This window comes from Tarenaya hassleriana, unplaced genomic scaffold, assembly GCF_000463585.1.
Source record: "Tarenaya hassleriana unplaced genomic scaffold, ASM46358v1 Cleome4, whole genome shotgun sequence".
Lineage (NCBI taxonomy): Eukaryota > Viridiplantae > Streptophyta > Magnoliopsida > Brassicales > Cleomaceae > Tarenaya > Tarenaya hassleriana.
The window spans coordinates 5,336,256-5,359,298 of record NW_010966881.1 but is presented as its reverse complement, the minus strand read 5'-3'; the positions used below and the strand labels follow the sequence as shown (position 1 = coordinate 5,359,298).

Below are 23,043 nucleotides of genomic sequence, written 5' to 3'. Positions count from 1 at the left end.
TTTTCAGGCTTTCATGGCGATTGTAGGTGTGTGTCTCGGCTTCGCTGTGATGCTATTTCTTGCCGTGACGCTGTTATGGGCCTGAAATCTCTTCTCTTTCTCTCGCTTCTCCTCCATGGAATCAGAGGGCTAGACTCATTTTTCAATTAAAAAAAGTTATATTTAATTTTTATAGTATGTTTGATTTTAAAATGATATTATAATTACTCACAGGAGTTCGTTGTTTACTTTGGTTCGCAACTCAGCTTAAAGATATTGTAAAAAAAATGTATTCACTTTGATTATAGGGATTGCGACCAACTTTAAAGATACAATCATTTTGCTTCATCTCAGGTTCTGAACTTATTACAAATAGTTTTGTAATTTGATTTTGTGATTCAACGACAGAAATCCAACTCTTTTGTTTACCGCAACGAAAGCAAGCACGGTCAGATGAGCTTGTCTTGAAATGAAACAGCAGAATATTGCTTGTAGATATAATAAGAGACAAAGGTTTTATCTTTATAAGCACAACCACGAGCCATAAGTGGGAGATTTCCGAAGCGAAGGATTGCGAACACAGAGAACCAAGAAACAACAAAAAAAAACCCCTTACGATTACCTCTCGGTCCGTTCAAATCCGATCAATTTATGCCCAACAGATACATCCTTTGGACGACAGAACGTTGCTTGCTTCGCGGGCAACACCTTCACCCCGTCAGCGTCAATAGATGTCTCGAGACCACACGCATTGCATAAAGATTCAACGTCCGACTCCTGGTATTTTTAGAGATCCCTCGTAAATTTAAAATTTCGGAATCCACGAAACAAAAGGAATGATAATGAAAAGTCATGGGGAATAGCTCTGGTTATACCTTCATCATCAAGAGCTCGGATAGCCGAAGGAGAGGATAGGGTTGAAGCTTGTAGCCTACACTGTTTATGTATTGCACGGCCGAGGATCTCATCTTTCACCATTACATAACAAAAAAAAAAGGTACCATTAACCCAACCGACAGATAGCCGTAAATGAACACATTGCACCGCCGTGAATCGAGAGGCAATTTTAACCGTTAGACACACACTCTTGTACTTGAGGAACATTTTTCGTGTGATTCCCCTTCTATTTTTCTATTTCCCGCACATGTATATTTTATCCTTTTCATAGTCACTCATTTTTCACATGACACCAAAGCCGTACAGCATTTTAACAGTTGGGCATGCTTTGGAGTAAAATCATCCCAGATAAGTGCATAGCTATAAAAATATATTGCAAAGGTTACCTCATCAATATAATGCTCCATGACACATAACTGCAAGTATGTTGCCTCGGAAACTATTGTACACAAGAAATCCTTGTAATTACCCATCCGGAACAATCTGCCAAAATACAGAAAACGAGGGAAAAAACAGTGTTTTCATCCTTCCTTTATACAAAACTACACAAGCAATGCTAAGTTAAATTCCCTATTTGTAGTCAATAATAAATCATGCATAAGCAGGAAATTCTGAAATCAGAGATTTTTACCTTAAAATCTTCCGTGCAAAACATATTTCTTTGGATTTCACTAAAGCAAACGTCAGATTACGAAACCACAAAGACAGGGGCTCCCCCTGCAGATCAAAATGCCGATGCTTCAGATTTAGTCAACGCCAGTTGTAAATGATGACATAAAACTCCCATTAACAACAGTTTAGGAAACACAAGTACAACCATAGATCGGCTGCCGGGATCAAGATGAAGAAGCACGTAGAGAGAGCGGTACTCGGCTTCATTCTCGTAAATGTAATCTGTTTTCCTATTTGCATCGTACAGATTATATAAGGAGGTAAGAGCTTTCACTAGTTGCTCCATGTTCAAGTGCTGCATCGAAGAAATGCTTGAACCACTACATCTCCGGAGCCTGTGGTGAGATGTCACATGAAATTTGACCTGTAAGTTAGGATATTTGTAAGTCAGAAAAAACAAATCGCTTCAGCCTTTATCGAAACCACTAAACAGCAGGATGGACAAACAGGGTATCATTAGGAGAACAATTATCGACTGTGTGGATATTGCTCAGGAAACACAAATAAGAGGAGGAAGAAGAAAAACTAAACAAAGGGGATATTACATTATTACTACAAGATTGCTGTGCTCATGTTAGAGTGAAGAACATATATAGGAAATGCTAATCTTTGCTGCATTCTTAAATTAATGTTGTGCCGCATAACTGTTCAGCTAGAGCTTATGGTCATACTCAGAACATAACAATGATAAGATTGATGCTTTAGTCACCGATTGTGCTTTAATAGTAATAAGGAATCTGAAACACACATACAACTGACATTGAAATCCAATTGATGAAATTTCAAAAGCAAAGGATAAACAGCTCCAGACTATTTCATGTATTAAATTTAAAAGGATAAGGAAGATAAATGTGGACTCATACCATCTTCTCATAAAGGTAGATCGCTCTTTCATTGGCTATATTCTGCATGCTAAGATCCTGCCTGATGGACCTTGTCCTATCGAAGATGAAATCATGAACCACTTCGAAAGGGTGCTCCCTGGAATCTAGCAAGTTTAGCAGGTGTATTAAGGTTTCTTCTAATACTGAGAGTGGCCGTATATCTGAAGCTTCCACATCCATAGCTGAAAGGGTTCTGCAAAACTAGCAAGATTGTGTACTATAACTGCTTTAGGTACGGATCACAAAGCTAAAGCTTAAATAAAATCTATCCCATTTTAGCCAGTAGGGCTTTCCCTCTTAACTAATATCGGTAATTCATCTTGAAGCTTTACAAACAAATTTAAACCACCTTTTCTGCTCTGTAAAAAGCCTGACCATGTGTATTTGCAAAGAAATGGCACAGAGTATGAAATCTCTTTGAGCCACAAGTTTGGTAAGCCATAACTCAACTTCTATGCCCCATGGCACTCAAAGCTCATAGACCACTGGAGCAAAAATATCAGCAAAACTGATTCAAATTCACAAGATCAAGCAACAAAGAATCCAAAACCATAAGTTGAATCCCAAGAAGAGATTTTAACAGTTTGCTAGACACAAAAATATATGTGTGTGTGTGTGTGTGAATCTCAAGTATGTCAAACCCACCTTTTTGACAGCTAGATCTTTGGATGTTTTCACAGGGTTTCCATTCAGCCTTTCAAACACAGCCAAGTCCCGCAGGCGTTCTCTGTTGGCTCGTTCCCGCTCTGTCAATAACGAAAGGTGCAAACACAAGAAAGTTCAAATTACATCAGCTGGATTTGAATACATCCTTCTGCAGCTAGTAAATTTTTATCACTCATCTTCATCACTTCACGTTATTAGAGACAACTATCAGAATGTCGAGATCCTATAAACAACTAGTGAAGAAAGCATATTATATCAATATCATTCAAGACCTTGAAGCTCTAAACTAAATCAAAGCAGATGGTAACCCGAGAATTCATCTCTCGTCCCTGTAAACGAATGCCCGCCATTTTGAAGTCATCACCGGAATGACAGAAATTTACAAACAAGAATTTTTCCGGAAACATGAATATATACAGTCACATAATACTTCCCCTTTTAGAAACAAAATCAAAAGAATCAGGGATTCCAGATTCGGCATAAATCAACAGAACCCAGCACTAGATTCCATGCAGTTTCAGGCGCAGTTACAAAATTTCAGGTCGAAATGACAACTAATCGCTCATTTCATGGTTCCCGAACACGATGAAGCAAGGTAGGATCACCTGGACACATGTCAGGGCAAGTGCCGACGATGAAGGAGACGTCGGCCGGATCTTCTCCATGAGTATCTACTTTGTATTCTTCATTCTTTGGTTTGTGTCGTGGATCAACTCTTCTCCGGCTGAAATTACTAGCGGCGGCGCCACTTCGGATCCTCGAGTAACCCGGCGGATTACCGGAGCCCCGGCGAGGCCTGAACCTCGCCGGATCCCTATATGGAGAGGAAGAAGAAGGCAATTTGCGAGCATCCATCTCCTGGACTCTAGGAGCAGCAACTCGAAGGCGGCGAAGGATCGACGGCTAATTTCCAAAATTTAAGGGAGGGCGAATTGCAAAGATACACCAAAAGGTTAGATTCCATTTGTCAGAAATCCTGATTAGCGTTGATGAATCAGAATTGTCATTTTTGCCCTCAATTAAATCAAACAAGGGGTGGGTGATATTTCGAAATTAAGTCTATGGACAAAAATCCAAATGAAATCCTAAAGTCCATCGCTTACTAAAATTAAACAATATACTTTAAATTAGTCATTAAAACCTCTAACTTATATAAATTAGTCATATATGTGTATTTAACTCAAGTAAATAGTTTCTACAAGTCCCTCTCGTAGCATAAACACTCCGAACTCGACGAACCCCTGTCTTGTCCGAAGAGAAAATTATCCGGCGAACCGTCGTAAAATTTCACATCTCGCCGCACTCGGTGATCACACAGGCAAGCTTAGGACGGTTGTTGGGTCCCGTGGCCACGTTCTCGATCTTCCGCATCACCAGAAGACCGTCCCCAAGCACTCTCTGGACAGATTACAAACAAAGGGTCGTAAAATCAGTTAGTAGCAACACAGGGCGAATCGTGTTTTACTCAGAAGGAAAAATAACCCGTTTAATGTAAATGAGTTTTACGGATTGATGAAGACCGAGATTAATAACGTGCATGAGGATTACGTATTCTGGTTTAATGCACGGCATTGATCTGTTTCGTCCACAGACCGAGATTAAAAACTACGGTAGACCCTTTGGTCATGCTACGGAAAATTATTCCACGGAAAAGATCAATATGTACGTCTGTATATGAAAGGAGCATACCCCGAAGACAACATGTTTATTGTCAAGCCAGTCGCATTTTGCACAGGTGATGAAGAACTGCAGGGTACAAAGAAAAAACAGCTGATTTTAAGCATAACTAAGACTTGCCGGGGGGAGGGGATCATCATCATATACTCACAAACTCGCAAGTTTCAACCACAAACGAATGCGAGAAGGATCATCCAGCCAGTAAACAAAGTTACATCTACAAGCCCTTGAACAAGTTTTTATGGCCATAGAATTCTCAGATACTGAAGAACTACATTCGTGTAATCTTTAGCCTGTTTCTTTGATATATGCAATCGAACAATCAAAACAATAACGTAAAAGCCGAAACTGATATTACCTGGCACCCATTTGTGTTCGGCCCACTGTTTGCCTACAACAATAGAAGGAAATATAGGTTATTGGGAGATCAAAGTCATGAGCACCATATCGGATTTAGTAACTATTGAAAGGAAATCGCTAGTCCCTCTAACAAAACACATAAACCATATGAATAAAAACAAACTGAGAAGAGAATTCATCAGCTTCAACCATTTTAATGTCTGGAAGACTGGAACAGAAATACGCCAATGTGTACTTAACCTCATAAAACATATTCAAGGTTAAAAAAAGAAGCTTAATCTGAATGCATACCAAAGATAGCAGTCCTGGCCCAGTGTGTTTGGCTATAAAGTTTTCATCGTCGAACTTGTGGCCGTAAATGGACATGCATCCGCTACCATCATTCTGCAGAATTTAAAGAAAGAAGGTACCATAGTAAGAAGAGAAGGCCGGTTCCGATTTGAAAACTCAGTTATGACTGTAGAACAAGAAGCAAAGCTTCAGTACATGTAACGAGCACCGACCTTAATAAAGTCACCACCTTGAATCATAAAATCCTTGATTACTCTATGAAACTGACATTCTTTGTAACCAAGAGGCTTCCCAGCCTTTCTGCACGTCCACCAGAACCAATGAAGACGAAAAATAGAAAAGAGTCATGCATTTGCTCCAAAATGTAGAAATTTTCGCTTCCATAACTAGCAAGCAGAAGCTTAAGGACAAAAGTTTTCTGCTCTGTTTTTGAAACATTAAACACTGACAAAGTTGGCAAAAAAAATGGCCCTTGATCTGTCGTTGTAAAAGGATACGCAAGTAACCTGATCAGAGAAACAATCTATTTGTTGTGTAAAGATGAATCCATAGTAATAACCAGATTCATCATCACACTGATGCATCAAATTCCAAGAATTGCATGAATTTAACATCTACAAACCTAAACTGCATAAGAAATTTAGATGAAATCCAGATTCATATAAGCCCTTTTGCTACTAAGAAGCAACAACGAAGGCAAAGAATCTATCAAAACTTTAAGGAGGAAAAAATTCCATACCTGTATTCACCAGTGCAGAACTGCCTGAAAAATCCAAAGAAAACAAGAATATTAGAATCAGCTTCGTCACGAGAGAGAGAGAGAGAAGTGTGAGACAGGACCTGAAGTTCTCAGCAGTCTTCGGAGCAATGTCGGCGAAGAGCTCCATCTTGATCCGACCGGCGGGAATGCCACCGATGGAGACATCGAAGAACACAACAGGGTTTTTAGGGTTTGGTGGTCGGACATGCCACTCCACATTTCCTCCGCCTCCACTGCCGACCGGAGCCGCCGCGATGACGTTTCCTCCGCCGGTAGCCATCGGTACAGTCCTCGGTGGTTACCCCGGAACTTCTGGACACTTCCTCTGCTGTGATTTATGCTTTCTGGCGGTCGTTTCTTCGCTTTTCTTTCTCGGGTTCTCTTTTTTCTCCTCCTTCCCGAATTACGGAAAAAACAAACACAAAACCAGAAACTGAGACTGTCTTCTGGGCTTTGGAACTGTCGTGGGCTCCTTTTCTTTTTTTTGTCCAATTCGTGGAGTTATGAATATCTCAGTTTGGTTTACACTTGTTTCTGGTTTAGGTCGGTTCTAGTAACGGTTTATTCAATTTTATAAAAGTTGTATCAAATTAAAATCGAATGTTAATTAGTTCGGTTCAATCTGGTTTTGGTTTTAGAGTCGATTCTGTCTGAAACTATTGTATTATACAAGTAAAAAAAATAACGTAAACTTTATATTTACGAATATATTTATATAGGAGGGAAATTAGGTTTTTGGTTATTTATCAAATTATTTGGTTTGCTATCGATTTATTCGGTTTTCATTAAAAAAATTATACTGAATTAGAATAGAATACTATAGGAGTCAACTGAGACGTCCTTCTCCTTCTTTTCACTCCGGCATCGGAAAATTTATCCTTTTAAATTCAAATGAAAAACGGTTAATGCTTGGAGTTCTTTTGTTTAAATTGGGCATTATACCGACAAGACTTAGCTTGAGGCCCCTGTTTGGTTTTATGGTCTACTTTATGTTGCGAGATAGTAAGAAGATGTGATCAATCGGGAGATTCACAACACATATTCAGACATTTCGAAAAAAAAAAATCCAAGTTGTTAACAAGCAATTCCAGAATCATGATGCTCAAGATCAAACACTTTGAACCCCAAAATCCCAGTTTTCACCAGTTCGATCGAAGCAAATGGAGCAACAGAGGAATGATTATTGATCAGATCAAAGTTTTATGTACCGAAAAAAAGGAACAGGGCAAAAGAGTTAGAAGAAGAACTCAGTTTCTGCCGATCCTCAACGAGGAATCAATACCTTTGCTGTGCCCGGAAGCAGCAACGGCGAAGATCTTGGCGATCTCCAGTTGGGTATTTGCGATAATCTCCGTACGCTTCAGATCGATCTCTCCTCTCTTCGTCTCAGCCTCGGCTCTCATCTTCTCGATCTCTTTCATCGTCTCCATTCTCGCTCTCTCCGATCTCATCACTACCTTACCTAACCACCTTATGCTTCCCGCTATCTCCTTCTCTTCCTTTGGCCTTTTCTTTGATTTCGCCTTCCTCGGCTTCATCTTCGCGTTGTTGTTGTTGTCGTTGTTGCTGCTGTCTCTGTACATCGCTGGTGTGCTACTGTCTGTCTCCATCTCCATTGCTGTTTCCGGTGATTGCTCGGAGAATTTCGGCTTCACTCCGTCTTCCTGCGATTTTTCGAAGTTATTTCCACAAATTCCGAGATGGGTTTCTCAAATTTGAGGGAAAAATTGTTAATTTCTCACATGGATGGATCGCAAGAAAACAGAGCAATGGTTGTTCTACAGATTAGGTACAGAACATGGGTATCGGACATTGACCATTCGACCAGTCAGTACTCGTGCGATTTTCAAACTAATTAGGACAATATCCGAGTTGGGTTTCAGAAATTTGAAGAACACAGATTGTTAATTTCCATATAAATTGAACGAGATCGGTATTCTACTGGTTAGAAACAGAGCAAGGACCGGACCTTGGCAATTCGGCCGATGCCGTTCGACCCGTTAGACATCTGAATAGTCTCTGGAGGCACCGGGAGTTGCGGCGGTGGCGGCTGAGCCCTCGCCGGAGATGGCGACGGAGACGGCTCCAGGAGCAGCAACGGAGCTGTACTATTCAGAGGCTGAACAACCTGCGGTTGCTGCTGCGGCGGTGGCGGCGGCGGCGGCGGCACGGCGGCGTTTCCACGGAGGAGATGATCGAGACGAGGGTAGAGAGGCCAGGAGGAGCCTTCTGCGGCGGCGGATTCGGAACGGTAGCGTTTCTTCATGGACTCGATCTTGTTCTTGCACTGAGTCTGAGTCTTGGGGGACTTGGTCTGGTTGGCGCGTGAGGACACGTGCCTGGCGACGTCTTCCCAGTCTTGACCCTTGAGCTTCGCTCTGTTTCTGAGAACCCATTTGGCTTCGTAGGCCTCCAGCAAGCTCGAGACTGCTCCTTCGCTCCACTCGTCGCGCTTTAGCCTGTCTCCGGCGCCGGAGACTGCGGCGGCGGTGGCGGCGGGTAGGAGAAGAGGAGGTTTTTCTTGGTTAGCTTCTCCGTTCATTTCTCCTCATGTAATGAAACCGTGAGAGAGAGAGAGAGAGAGAGACCAAGACCGCCGAGGACTTAAACGAGAGTCAAGGAGACATGAAGGGAGAGTTCCCACTGTCTTCAAAATCGTACATTCGAGTTAGGTCACTTGTTGTCTTTTTTCAAATTAGAGAACAATTAGTGAAAGTTTTGTTACCGGTTTGAACCACGGATGGAGAAATCATCTTTAGATTAGGCTTATTTTGTATATGATTCGGATTTAAATTGTATTCATTCGGTTTCATATCTTCATTTTTATTCAAAACGTCACATGAAATAACTAGATATAATATTTACCTAATACCATTAAACCATACGGTTAGGTAAAAGATACAAATAATTGAAATGGCATGGAAATACAAGAAAGAATCTCGAGAAATAGGAACATGGAAAAGGAGGATAGAATGAGTGGGAGCACTACTACAGATAATGGTTTTTGAGAGAGGAGGAAAGTGGGCAACCATGGCCATGGGGGATGGGTTTGCCTTTTGTTTTTCAAAAAAAGGTTCAACCCGATAGCTACCTCTCACTCATTCTAAACTTTTATTTTTGCCTTCCATTAATCATTTGTATATCTTTTCTTAATTTATTCATTTACAAATCCGTTCATAATTTCATTTATATGTACTTTATGTTATATCTAATGTTGAATTAATATGCCCAAGAAAAGAGTGACTTTTAATATTGCTTTTAGTCAATTATATATGCATTATGTGTTAATAAAAAAGTGAGATATGTTATTTGTATTGAACTGTACCTTTTCTTATGATCCTAAATTATCGAAGAAATATTTTTATTTAATTAATTTGATTTAGTTGTCATAATTTTTTTTCATTTTAAAGGTGAATTTCTTTTTTTTTTTTTGGTTTATCAGAGATTGGTAACACAAATACATCATGCATATTATATGCTTAAAATAACACTAGTTTCCCTAAATTATTCCTAAATAGACAAAAGACAACTAATATTAATTATTGAATATTTTATTTACGCCATAATAGAACGTATGATACAACTTTATTAGATTTTACAACCTAATCGTAAATAATATTTTTAAAATAATTAAAATGCACAATAATGTACAAAGTGGAAAAAAAATCGTACGATCAAAGTGGATATTAATATTATGGTAGATCTCTTAATCAATTGGTGATGATATTCCCAATTATAACATTTGTGTAAACGAAATATCTAATATTTTTCGCCGGTCTTATCCTTTTTGTTCATGAGATTGCATAACTTTGTTATACATTTGCCGCCGATGATACCAAATGAAAATTTACATTGCTTATTTTTTTTTTTCACGTATTTGGGATCTTCCTGCACATCCTAATTTAGACAAAAATAAAAATAAATATTAGTAATACTTAAAATAACTTAATTCAATCAAACAAACAAAATACAAATATCCAAACATAATAACAATAATTAACCTAAATAGAGTGGTCTAGTGGTTGAGTTACAAAAAATGCTTCTAACCCGGGTTCAAACCTTGTTGGACCAAATCTTATATAAAAAAAAAACAATAATCGAATATAAAAATGAATGTCATTTTCCTTTCTTCAACCTTGTTATTATACATAAGATTATATATATATATATATACATACGTATATATAATTTTCCTTCGTTTGAGTGGACGAGGGACTTCGGCTATTAGCGTTGATGTCAAGCATTGTTTGAGAGAGAGATGCTAAAATGCTTTGCTCTGTCCGTCACCAATTACAATTTGCATCTTCCTTTTTCACATGTGGGGGTGAGGGCAAAGTCCCATATTCGGTTTTCCCCCTTTCAAATTCACAAGTAAATAAATAAAACACAACTAAAAGTAAAAAGTTGACATCGCAAAATTTAAAAATCCGAGTTCTTTTTACTGTTTTTAGTATACATTATTGGACGTGCAAATAGGCAAAACTATATATTCACTTTTAAAATCAGTTTTTTTTATATCTGAAAGCTGATATTTCAAAAATTCAAAATCTGATTTTTTTATACAGTTTTTAGTATGGATTATTGGAAGATAATACATTGTGATTTTTAACTATAATATCTAAATATGGGTACATATTAATAACGATTTTATGATATAACAACGATTTTATGAGAAAAATGTCTAACTTATCATAAAAATCTCTAATATAATCTAAATCTCATTCTATTATTATATTCACACTAGATAGATATCATAATTTATTTATTTACATGAGATGATGATTTTAAACAATTTATTAATAATACCTTTTTTATTGGATATAAAATTTTTATACTAAAATAAAAATATATTATGTCGTATTTAAATTAGTTGTAAAATTTATAAAATAATCAAGACATGTTTTTAAAATGGTAATATCTTTTATAATCTTTTTTTGTCCGATAAATTCTAAGATTTAAATTTTAAAAAAAAATCCAAACATTAAAAGAAAATATTTATAGATTTAAAATGTAAGTTTATTCTAGACAAACATTAAAAAAAATTCCAAACATTGAGGATTCGGAATCCGACGAAAATCTTAGACCTATTGATATAACCCGACTCAATATATAGCCCAATAACGCTATATAATCAACTAAAAATATAGCCACTAATTTTTTCATTAGGAGAAAATTTACTATATATATTTGTTGTTTTAGATTGTTTCATATTTTTTAAGAAAATAGATCAAAAGTCATATATACCTTTATTTGATGATAAAAACAATGTAATCATTAATAATGTATTGGAATTTGGTAAGGATAAAATTGGAAACTATTATAAAAAAATATCTTGAAAATGTAAAATTATAAATATTTTGAAACATAGAAAATAATTTAAAACTAAGAATATTTTGAAACTGAGAGGGAGTAGATAGTATGTTGTCTTCTAAACAATATTTATTTTTACCTTTTTTTCCCACCAGATTTACTATTATACTTAGTAGCGAACCGTCTATGTACAAATACGTTTATATCATGAAGAGCAATCGAAAGGGAGAATTTTCTCACCATTTTTTTTTTTGGGTTAATTTTCTGTAGGCAGTTTGGAGGAAGCACGTGGAAGTGGATTGTTTTGATCAACGCCGCCATAGTTGTAAAGAAAGCCCTTGAAGACATGGCCGCTTATGGTGACAGTAGCTTGGTAAGCGACCTCTGCTTCGCCGTTGGTAATGGCGGTTACCCTTATGCGTCTGAATACTGCAGGCGCTTGAACTTTTCCCGGCAATGCCTCCTTGAAGCCTGCATATACATTGCCGTCATTCATAAACATGCAGGAAACTAATCCACTCAACCTCTGGTTGTGTCGGCATTCTGGGTTTGTTTAGGATTAGGGCAAATTTTGGTCGTTATCAGATGGAGATCGTGAAGGAGAAAGTTCCAAAGTGGTTCAGATTTAGGTTGAAATTGGCAATTGAAGCAGGAAAATGCAAACCCAGGTGACAAATTCTCGTCTTGAATCCAGATAACAAATCACGGAACACGAAAGAGAATCAATCAACAGGGTTGGGGGGATTAAAAGCCTTATTGTAATTGTGATATAAACTCCAAGAAGCATTATGATCCTAAACCCTAAAAAGTCTCTTCCTTTATTAAGCTTTCCCACAAACGAACCCTCTAACCAGTCAATTCGAACCAAACTCTATGAAATTTAACTGATTCATCGAATCAGCACGTCGAAATGAAGAGAAAGAATCAAACTTTCGTGTCACAGATTGAAAGAGAGACACAAAGGCATTACCTTGATGAGAAGAACTTGTCTGAAGACCCAATGGCGCTTTCGCAGCATTGTTCTGTTCTGAAACCTCTGTTCTCTGCTTCTTACTCCCAGGACACGACGGCCCACTTCCGGAGACAGCTCCGGCGACGGTGAATTTCCGATCACGACGCTGAGACGCCGGAACCCACGTGCTCTTCACGTGAGTGGCACAGTCATACCCTCTGCTCTTACAGCATGTCCTGCACCTCCCAAAGGCGCACTCTTTCTTTGCTCTGTTTCCGCAGTCTCCGCACACTTTCTCTTCCGCGCCCGACAAATCGTTCTCCAGATTTTCCGATAGGGAATCTGTCGACGGCGGCTGCGGCGGCGGTGATGATATGAGCATTAAGTTGCGGAACCTCAACATGGAGATCGCGGTGGCAGAAGCGGAAGCGGCGGAGGAGTGGTCAAGTGGGATTGAAACGGTGTCGTTGCGGCCGGAGACGAAGGCGGCGGCGGCGGCTGATTGTTGCAGCGGCCATGACTCGGAGGAAGTTGGGTTGGCCACAGTCACAGTAATATACAACCAACAGTGTGTATATATATGGTGTGTGTATATACAGAGGCTATATTGTAGGTGTTAGAACTTAGAGGTAGGATAGGGTGTGAGATTTCATCAATGAGAGACAGAGAGAGGAGTAGCTAAGCTACGCGTACGTATCAACCGGAGTTTAAAAGAGCAAAAGAATAGGGATGTTTTCAAATAAAGAGATTGAGGAAATAATGAGTATTTATTATATGTGGGTCACATGGACCTGCTAATAACAATTATATCTCAAGTGGTGGGGTAATGTTGTTAAATTATATTTTTATGTAATAAGCAATAGGAGAAATAGAAAGAGGGAAATAGGGTATAGGGTTAGAGTCAAACACCTATAATATCTTTTAATGGAACCTACGAATTGGGTGGCTAGGATACCACTCTACTCTGTGGCTTAGGCCTCCCAAGAAATGTTGTATCCAAACACTCATTCTCCAAAAAGAGAAACAGTTTTTATTAAATTGATTGATTTTTATATGATTCTATTTATCAAGATCCAATGAATTAACCATATGTTTAGTTCTAAGAAACTTGATTTTTTTTTGGGGGTTAAAGAACATGTTGTGCCCACTTGTAAAGTAGCTAACAAAGGCCTGGATGGATTGATGGTGTTGTTCCTGTGTCGGTTGGTGCAAATATTTTGGAAGTCGTCTTGTGAATTGTGAAGGACCCGATATGGATAAAGGGACCACAACATAACTCTTTTGATGCGTTCCCAACCAAACAAAAGCTCAGTCTGATAACCAGTTTCAATGTCTGAAGTCAGTGTACCTCATCTCTTCCCTTTCTTGTCATTTAGTTTTAGGGATGGTCAACTCGGTCACAAGCTTCAAGTTACAAGCACGACTATTCCGACGCCATAAAACACGAAGGGTTCCCTCAGAAACCTTATTCCAACCTCATAATGCCAAGTTCAGTTCAATTGCAGATTGAGATTCAGCATCCAAACAATGCAAAAACCTCTTCAATGAGACTTGCCCTAGCTTGGAAGTTGATTCTTGTAGAGGTCGATGGGCGACGTAGCTGGAGTAATCGGGCTCAACCTCATAGAGAAAGAGTATGGTACCGGAGGAATCAGATACTTCTGGTGGACACAGGGGGTCCAACTATCATCTCCTCCAACACCCATGTGTTTATGGTCGAGATGCACCTGTAATTACACACCGCCATACCAGAGAGAAGCCGAAGATTAGCAAAAGGGTATCGATCAAGGAACCATCATAACCGATACTCTTCGTCCGAGAAGGAATCAGCGATAAATTCTCTTCAGAAGTACACTAGATACAGCCTAGGACATATGATCTAACACAAGTACAGCATAATAATCCTGCAGTTTAAAGTGATAGATAGAAACTATCAAATCTCACTGGAAACAGCGATGGGTTTAGATCAGGCAGTCACATGTATGACCTAACATTTCCCGATGGATTGCTGAAAAGGAAAGAGAAAAGAGAAATGGAAACGTTATTACCTCAATGTCTTCTCCTTTGATAAGCTCCTCATGGTGGGTTGCACGATCAAGCTCTGCAGTGGTATAGTAACTTGCACTCATTTCCATAGGGGGAGAGCTACCATATGTCGAAGCATAGATTCCCCTTCCATCCTTGTTTTGGAAAGTTACCCACCTAACATCAGCCCTACCCCCACATTCTCCTGGAACAATATAAGGAACATGCATATCTTCCACCTTCTGTTCATATATCCCCACATGGGCTGCTGCTTTCCGATCTGGATAACACTCGAATGGTCCTCTGCCATACCATGCAACCCGGTCCAGTGTCTTCTCAATGTGAAATTCAATGCCTACCCTTGGTAAAGGTGGAAGAGTAGGGCTTGGTTCCACAGACCATTCAGTGATGATATCTCCAGAACCATAGATCATATATGTCACACTAACCTTGAATAAGGCATCTGATTTTGTAGACTCAGAAGTAGAAACTCCTTTTCCTCCGGGGATACCAAGATAAACTAGCTCTATTTTCATGGATCGGTCTGTGATACTCGTCAGAGAACAGCTTTCTGTAAGGAAAGCAACATTATCCATATGTGCTGCTTTCCACCTTGAGTAATAACTAGAGTCACCTCCACCTTTGTCATTGTCTGTTGGTGCTCGCCAGAAGCATGGCAGTATGCCTCTGTTCATCAGGGTAACACCTTGAACCTGTAATTTTGCAATATCTTCAGGATCAAAAGCAGAGAAATATTCTTCAACTACGACATTTGTACGGGTCTGAGGTCGCGGGTTCGAATCAGCCTCTCTACATAAAAGTAGGGGTAAGGCTGCCTAGTATATTCCCTTCCCCAACACCCCCACCAGGTGGGGACTCGAACTAGGTTGGTCCTTTTTTTATGACGTTTGTAGGGGACCCCATGTGGCCATATTAAATGCAGCTTCTACTTGACTATTTCACAAGCCAAAAAGAAGCTGATGACAGTTTAAGGGTTTCTCATTCAGAATTAAAACGTAAAGAACATACCTTCCAGCTTTCTATGGCTCCAGTTCGGACATTTACCGTGAGCTCCCATGAGTTCTGCTGGTTGATCTTGATTGAATCATCTAACATTTCACTAGTGATAAGGGCATCTGTGCTTTTGATAACCTGGAATAATAGTTCACTTATAAATATCATGACTTCATATTACCAAACATGCTGAAAAGCGAATTTGTTTCCTATTCTGAATCATAAAGCATATGAGAATTACTTGTGGTATTATATGTCTCTTTGCAGGTAAGTTAATCTGTGCTGAAGACAAAAGATGACCAGCTTCAACCCAGCGAGTAGAATTTTTAACCTTGGAGGTTATCGTTAGATAACTTTCTCCAGAGTTTGAGGTATCCCAGAAGGGATACCATGGACCTGACTTCCAATCCATATCAAAGCTGCTCTGTGGGTTTATCACAGGAAGAGAAAGGGCCCCAGATCCAAGTTGATAACCATCACCATGAACCACCCAGTTAAACTCCAATCCTTGTGTGGTTTCAAAGAAAAAATTGTTTGATATCTGAAAAGAGAAAGTCAAGTTAAACAGATCATATCAACATCACACAGACCGAGCTGAAGGAAACCTTGGCCAGTTGATAAACAGCTACAACACCTTGAGTGTGCCTTCCGTCAATGAAACCTTGATGGGTTGATGACAGTGCTTAACCTCTTCAGCGGCAGAGAGACATGATGCAAACAACAGATTATCGATGCCATTCACAACTTAGTCACGTATTAAGTAAAGTTAAGAAGAGGTAAGAAGACAGCTTGATCGCATGGTTTGGAGTTGCATCCTTTCCTTGCAAGACTCGAGACCGATGCAACCCAATCAACTCCTTGCAGGTTGGTTCCATTAACCACAACCGTTTAGTTTATCAATGTATAGTGGTCTTTTGTTCCATCCATATGGAAATGCACCTTTTGGTTAGTTACGATTATTTCGAATTGTAAAAAACTCAAAAAAGTTTCTGATTAATATAAGTCACATTTCATTTTAAAAAAAAACAGGTAAGAAGCGATTACCGTGCATTGCTGGATGAGGAGTTCGGTCTGGCCAAACAATCCCATTCAGACAGAAGTTCAAATCATTAGGCTCGTCACCAAAGTCTCCTCCATATGCCCATCGCTTAATGCCGTTTGAATCAAGCTTCAGCAGCCCCTGATTGATAGAGGGAAGGGTGGAAAATGACTTAATGAACCACAGCTCCGATTTTTCTATTCAGTATATAGACTTAACGAACCACAACTCCACGAGGCAATAGGCCATAAAGATGAAAAACAGAGCCTCAGAATACTATATATTTATCTCTAAGAATCCTGAAAAAAATCTATCATTTCTTCTTCCTCGCCAGTAAAAAAAAACAAGAAGTTTAATAGATTTGTAATAACCTATGTATAACGATTTGAATATTCTGAAATCAAGCAAATACAAGATCCTCGAAAGATGAGAAATCCTTCTATCAAGTATCTTGAAGAACTCAGTTTCACATTAGTTAAGGAATCAGAATTACCAACCTGGTCAACCCAGTCCCATATGAAACCTCCTTGAAGCCCAAAGGTGTTGTCAATTGCATTCCAGTACTCATCAATATTACCATTGCTGTTACCCATTGCATGTGAATACCTGCATTTTATTGAGTAGAAATTCCTCTTAGTAAATGTGAAATATACCTGAAGTATAAACGATGATGGAATATACTGTCACCAAGCAACGAAAAGAGAAATAAAGTAGGGAAAAGAGTAAATATGATGACTCTGAGATGACATACTCGCACAATATCAAAGGGCGTGGTTCATTCGGATCTTTTGCAATCGCGACAATGTCCCAAACACGCATATACATAGGGCATACTATATCAGTAGAAGAAGTTCTAGATCCACCACCTTCGTAGTGCAAAAATCGCGAGGGATCTTTTTCTCTAATCCAACCTGATCCAGAAGTTAGACATCAACAAGACAAAGTGAATAAAGCTGGAAGAACAAAAATAAGCAAGTCAATTCTTCAACACCATTACATTCAGTATAATATTTGATCACGGAACATTTGAAAATTTCAGAATGCTGCTCATGGGAGCAATTAATCTTGCATTTTGCCCAGGAAATATATAGCACATAGATAACAGGTACTTGACTTCCGCATAGTATTTTAGAAAAGCTGAATGGTATTAGAAGTGAGTTAATCCCACATGTTATTTTGGTAACAGACTTCAATAGTTTTTTTTTTCTCGCTAGCTGAGGGATAGACGGGATTGCTCACCGGCCATAGCAGAATGGTTAGGGCCATACCCAGCCTCGTTTCCCAGTGACCAAGAAATTATGCATGCATGATTTTTGTCTCTCTCAACCATACCCACTGCTCGGTCCAACATAGCAGCTGCCCAGCTCGGCTCTTCCGCAGGGTGCTTCAGATGTTTAGAGAGATAAAAATCGTGTGTCTCTATGTTGGCTTCATCAATCATGTACATGCCGAACAAATCACATAACTCATACCACCGGGGATGTTGTGGATAATGACTGTTTCTCACCGCGTTTATATTATTTTGCTTCATCAAAACTAAATCCTGAAAATGATATATGGACATCCTTAAATAGAACCAATTAATCAACTAAACCATGATATCACTGTATAAGCCAAGGGAAACTGAGGAGAGAACTGTTCTCACCTTGACCATGCAGGACTCTATATTTGTCTTCCCCACACACGGATGATGCTCATGCCTGTTGACACCTTTTATAATAACTGGCTGTCCATTAATAAGAAGCTGCTTGAAGGACTTTGTTATTTGGCGAAGGCCAACAATGCTCGATTCACAATCAACCACTTGCCCAGATGTATCTTTGAGAGTTACCACAAGAATGTAAAGATTTGGCTGCGTCCCAATACAAATTAACCAGGAAATATGAGTTAGAAAACCAGCTTCATCACAGAAACTACCATAAATTACATACCAAAGCAATACTTCACGAGAACCATGTCATTTCCAATTTTATCTTTGCCAATACCAGTTCAGAACTAACATGCTGTCAGAATAAAGAGCTTAGACAAGCAATGATACAGACGGAGATAAACTAGAGCAAAAAGTCCAACAGGGTGCTAGATAACCATAAAAACTCTCAGTTCCACGTCAATTATTCAATGCATCTGAAATTATTGTATAGAAATAAAAAGGCAGAACATTATGCTTTTAAACATTCAAAGAGAAGCACTGCAGATACATGGAATATGACCAGATAATCTAATTTATTACATCTTCCATTTTTTTAGATTCTGTTTGAATATACCTCTGTTCCCCAATATACTAAACTGTAAACAATTGTAGTTAATTTCTGAAAATCAAACCAAATTTATTGATAATTATAAAATAATACAAATCGAAAAAATGAGTTGCTTACCTGTTCTGAGGACCACAACTTTGGAGCATTGAGTTTTCCCTCGAGCATATAACCATGAAATCCTAAACTTTGGCTTGGTGAAGGATTAAACTTCAGATTAGCCACGCTCGGAGATGGTTTGTAGGTATATCCTCCGGAGTTGGACCAACTTTCAGGATCATATAGAGCAGCTTCTATGGCAAAGTTAGAGAGAACTGCATCCTTAGAAGTCTCCTTCGTATTATCTAATTTCACTTCAACCTGCGTAGTTATTATTGAAACAAGTAAGCATAAACTGTGCAGGTGTTTTAATTTCATCAACACTAAAATAAAGCGCAAGCAAAAAAAAAAAGAAATGAAAAAGGACCATAAATAATTGAAAAAGGAAACTGAGAAATATTTCTGTACAGAACAACATAAATAATTGGGCCATATCGTAAACTGCATTTTTCTAAAAGGGAGTAGTTACCTGCATGTCTGCATATGAGAAATCCTCAGCCAATTTCGATTTGAAAAAGTAGTCAGCAATGAAGACCTACATAAAGCAGTTAACATCAGTTTTCAGTCCAAGTCTAGGCTTTTAGTGCATTAGAAATCTAAAATATATTTGACAAATTTTTTCTTTTGGACGATAAATTAGCATGGAAATATACATTTACATTTTCATTTGTTAAGAGTACCACCATCAGAACAATTTGTTACTTTGTCTGTCAATTTCAAATAAAAGTAGATTCGCCAATTTAATCAATACGAGATTAGATTTAGACTCTCAAGAGATCAAGATAAACAGTTGGGCACTTTTGGTGAAGAATATTACAGTTAAGGTAAACAATTTCCCAATCAACTAATGATGTCTTTCAGTTAATCTTAAAGGGTAAACTTTCAGGTTATAACAAGACTGGAACAACAATACCTTTGGCTTTGCTAACAAAAGTACATCTCGGTGAATCCCTGACAACCACCAATGATCTTGGTCTTCAAGGTACGAACCATCGCTCCATCTAAAGACTTGGACAGCTAGAACATTTGTTTTCCCTGAATCCCATGGATAGCAGTAATCCGAAATTTCAAATTCAGCAGGCAACCTGCTGTCTTGACTGACATAAGACAATTGGGAAAGATTTTGTTTGTGTTTTAGTTTCACACTTCAAAATCAAGTGCGGAAACATTGCTAGCAAACAGCTCTAGGAGAACAAATAAAGCATGGAAGCTACTGACAATTCCCAGATTTTAAAATATGCATGCAGATCTATTACTAGTTGCTGCCTACAATGCATATGCTTCACCAAAATTAAACAAGGAAAAAAAATATCTACATCTTTTGTTTAAAACCTTATATTCAACATCATGCTCCATTGGAAGCATCTGTCGTGATCAGATTCGCGAATAGAGGTGTGTGTCAAGCAAAAAATAACACTACAGATTCAATCACAGCAATCTCATTTCAGGTTATAGTATTACCATTTATATGCTCAATAGCTAGATCAGTCCTTTGGCATATTCAGAACCTTATTAGACCCAAGTTTAGGTCATAAAGTCAAAACTGCCTCCCTGTGCATCTAAAGATCTAAACAGGAATAAGCAATGAGGTGAATCAGAAGAGGTAAGTACTTTGAAGGCATACTTCATACCTATACCCGACGGGATTGCCATTTACCCAAGCAAAGAATGCAGAATCAACAGCTTCAAAGTGAACAAATATTCTTCTACCTGCACAAAAGTATAACTTTTATTAAAGGGTCAAGTAAAAACAAGAAAGAAGGAAAACAAGAAGTTTATTGTACAGATAATGGAAATTTTCCAGTACTAGTAAGTTCAAGCTAAACAGCATTTTGCAATACAGTGTAGTTATAAAAGGAGCGATAATTCACTTAACTATTCCCAAGAGACTTACTTTCATGACCTTCAGTGCGACGGTAGATACTGAACAATAGGTGTTTAATACATCTATTTAACCCGTGGGGACAAAAGTAAGTATCAAGAACAAACAATGCTAAACCATGTAACAAAGATCATATACGAAGTGGGCAAGTAAGCAACCATTTTAATCCAGTCTACAAGGAGAACATATTTCAATTTCAGACTCTGACCTCTACCTAGAAACCGGAAATGAAAGAAAAAAAACAATTGAATGAAAGATTAAAGGGAATAGAAGTTTTCTCTAATTTTTTTCTGTTTGATATTGCTGAATCGTCAATTCAGAGCATATAATACCTTGCCACTCCTTGGGAATCTCGAAGTAGGTTCTGTAGCAGCCAGTAGGATTATCCCCAGGAACATGAGGAGGATCATTTATAAAAGGGTACACAACATTTGTATATATAGGCCGATCAAATCCATGCATCTGCCAGTTAGAAGGAACTGCAGGACCCAGGCAAGGAGTCAAAACATACCAAGTCAAAGATCATATAACTCAAACAAAAGCCAACTCTGAGAACACAACTTAACCATTGATGATTTGCTTGCAAGAAGATTTGACATCTAACATATGAAACACACTCCCAGGTCTTGAAAACTCACATTAGAAATGGCCACTGAATCCTATTCTAACTCCATTTCTAAGAACTGCATGAATACTTAATGCGGTATGTATATCTGAAATATCTCAGCAAGTTTAATTCTTCAACTATTAAAAGCCCAAACAGGACAACCTATGTAAGAAGCTGAGAGATCAAAGTGACAAACTTATTAAGATAACTGACATAAAAATCTGCAGAATAAAGGATCGGAGAAAGGTGAAATGAACCAACCTGGCAAACTTGCCCACTCTGAATCTGAAAACGCACAATCAAAAAATTTCTCAGGAACACCGGTAGGACTAGAAGCCAAGAAAAACTTCCAATAACCCGATAACGACTTGACAAAAGGCAACCCGTCGACCCAAAAGGCGGCACTATCGAGAGCTGCTTGAACGGCATCATCATTCCAGACAGCAGATTTGGCCACGGTGAGATCCACATTATTTCGTTGATACCAGTACCTCAGAGATCCTAGCCATTGATGCAAAATGACAATGCCATCAAATTCTTAATTGGGCTGACAAAAATTTGAATCCACATTAAAGAACTCAGCCATGATTCCCGTCAACATGTATGCTAAACATGCATTGCTGCTAAATTATGAGCCTCGAGACCCTTAACACAACGAATGGAAGCAAACTAAGAGTATCATCAACCATGGTCAAAGGCTCCTACACTGTGAAACTATAACCCACGGAAATGGACAACAAATAAACACTCTGGGAACAAATTAAAAACTGGATTACATTCTATTTTTCTCAATCTGCAGGATCCGACCTTGAAAAAACTTTTGCAGTATCTGATTCATACTCCTTGAACCAACATGTTTCAATTTGCAAGAAAGCCATCAAAGTCGCCCTAAAAAAATCCATCCGAGAGAGAAAAAAAAAAAGTAGATAAAAAAAGAAACCTTCGATGGAATCATGGCAACGCAAAATGACATGAGCATCTCTCTTTTTCCACCGGAAAAAGGTCTGATCTTCCCAAACTCTGTGGCCATTCTCAGAGGGAAGAACCATTTGACCCACCAGAGAAGACATTTTTGCCGAATAATCGCAGTGAATTTACGAAAGAACGACGAAATGACCGATTTTGAGAGAAAAAGTTTCAAGCTTGACGAGGAGAATAACCAAATCACCGCAGAAGATCAGAGCTGGTGTCCATGGCTGAAGTGAAGAATCCTCGGATATCCCAATCCTTATACGAAGACAACAGGAATTACCGTAAGCATGATGGCAAAAGCAACCACGTGTTGCATTTTTCCGAAGATTTTTCTTCCATTTTATTGTCGTATAATTTCCAAAAAACGAGATTTGCTTCCCCTTCATCAAAATGCTTGCTTTTGTTTTGAAGATGATCGGTTAAATTTACTATTTAGCAAGTTTTTATTTTCCTAAATTTTCTAATATGTTTCTTATAAAGAATAATAAATTATATTTTGGTCTTTTTGTAAAATAAAAATAATAAATTATCCTTTGATTTACAGTATAATGTTATTTTTTTGGAAAAGAAAGATTTATAAATACAGGAGACCATTCTTCCAAAAATGACTGAAATATTCTTTTTTTTTTGTTAGAAGAGGATATGCTTAAGAATAAAATTCATATATTTATTTTAATTTGACCGTTTAGTTTACAAACCTGA

At 38.3% G+C, this 23,043-nt stretch overlaps 6 protein-coding genes across 11 annotated transcripts in view; 1 reads left to right on the top strand and 5 right to left on the bottom strand.

The window, feature by feature from the left end:
- Positions 1–317, top strand: part of LOC104824199 — a 3,357-nt gene extending 3,040 nt beyond the window's left edge. For 2 of the 3 annotated variants that reach the window (XM_010556188.2, XM_010556190.2), the window contains one exon: positions 8–317. In XM_010556188.2, the coding sequence (XP_010554490.1) occupies positions 8–85 (78 nt within the window). In that variant the 3' untranslated portion in view covers positions 86–317. The remainder of the gene's footprint in view (positions 1–7) is intronic. The other variant, XM_010556189.2, reaches the window with a different exon arrangement.
- Positions 318–443: 126 nt separating this feature from the next.
- LOC104824197 (SAC3 family protein C) lies at positions 444–4,119 on the bottom strand. Of its 2 annotated transcripts, none has more exons than XM_010556186.1 (8): positions 3,704–4,119; positions 3,078–3,178; positions 2,412–2,633; positions 1,694–1,912; positions 1,508–1,593; positions 1,263–1,359; positions 855–947; positions 444–756 (listed from the first exon to the last, which is right to left on the bottom strand). In XM_010556186.1, exons 1-8 carry the CDS (start codon positions 3,951–3,953, stop codon positions 598–600), a joined length of 1,227 nt encoding a protein of 408 aa, XP_010554488.1. In that variant the 5' UTR covers positions 3,954–4,119; the 3' UTR covers positions 444–597. The 2 variants fall into 2 exon arrangements, with proteins under 2 accessions (XP_010554488.1, XP_019059317.1); XM_019203772.1 differs by having other exon boundaries at positions 598–763; positions 851–947.
- Positions 4,120–4,201: 82 nt separating this feature from the next.
- Positions 4,202–6,607, bottom strand: LOC104824198 (peptidyl-prolyl cis-trans isomerase CYP22). The gene is made up of 7 exons (XM_010556187.2): positions 6,267–6,607; positions 6,166–6,189; positions 5,639–5,726; positions 5,427–5,519; positions 5,134–5,166; positions 4,788–4,844; positions 4,202–4,496 (listed from the first exon to the last, which is right to left on the bottom strand). The coding sequence occupies exons 1-7, from the start codon at positions 6,464–6,466 to the stop codon at positions 4,386–4,388; spliced, it is 606 nt and encodes a 201-aa protein (XP_010554489.1). The 5' UTR covers positions 6,467–6,607; the 3' UTR covers positions 4,202–4,385.
- Positions 6,608–7,271: 664 nt separating this feature from the next.
- Positions 7,272–8,859, bottom strand: LOC104824196 (trihelix transcription factor ASIL2). The gene is made up of 2 exons (XM_010556185.2): positions 8,156–8,859; positions 7,272–7,850 (listed from the first exon to the last, which is right to left on the bottom strand). The coding sequence occupies exons 1-2, from the start codon at positions 8,726–8,728 to the stop codon at positions 7,434–7,436; spliced, it is 990 nt and encodes a 329-aa protein (XP_010554487.1). The 5' UTR covers positions 8,729–8,859; the 3' UTR covers positions 7,272–7,433.
- Positions 8,860–9,858: 999 nt separating this feature from the next.
- On the bottom strand, positions 9,859–13,164 carry LOC104824195 (protein SHI RELATED SEQUENCE 6). Of its 3 annotated transcripts, none has more exons than XM_010556184.1 (3): positions 12,467–13,164; positions 11,737–11,967; positions 9,859–10,083 (listed from the first exon to the last, which is right to left on the bottom strand). In XM_010556184.1, exons 1-2 carry the CDS (start codon positions 12,849–12,851, stop codon positions 11,753–11,755), a joined length of 600 nt encoding a protein of 199 aa, XP_010554486.1. In that variant the 5' UTR covers positions 12,852–13,164; the 3' UTR covers positions 9,859–10,083; positions 11,737–11,752. The 3 variants fall into 3 exon arrangements, with proteins under 3 accessions (XP_010554486.1, XP_010554484.1, XP_010554483.1); XM_010556182.1 differs by lacking the exon at positions 9,859–10,083 and adding an exon at positions 10,116–10,542; XM_010556181.2 differs by lacking the exon at positions 9,859–10,083 and having other exon boundaries at positions 11,559–11,967; positions 12,467–13,163.
- Positions 13,165–13,677: 513 nt separating this feature from the next.
- Positions 13,678–22,647, bottom strand: LOC104824194 (beta-galactosidase). The gene is made up of 17 exons (XM_010556180.2): positions 22,310–22,647; positions 21,631–21,870; positions 21,095–21,241; positions 20,512–20,590; positions 19,794–19,977; positions 19,350–19,415; positions 18,902–19,141; positions 18,172–18,378; positions 17,766–18,069; positions 17,278–17,437; positions 17,024–17,132; positions 16,532–16,667; positions 16,122–16,177; positions 15,729–16,028; positions 15,503–15,625; positions 14,497–15,186; positions 13,678–14,175 (listed from the first exon to the last, which is right to left on the bottom strand). The coding sequence occupies exons 1-17, from the start codon at positions 22,437–22,439 to the stop codon at positions 14,005–14,007; spliced, it is 3,342 nt and encodes a 1,113-aa protein (XP_010554482.1). The 5' UTR covers positions 22,440–22,647; the 3' UTR covers positions 13,678–14,004.
- Positions 22,648–23,043: the final 396 nt, after the last annotated feature.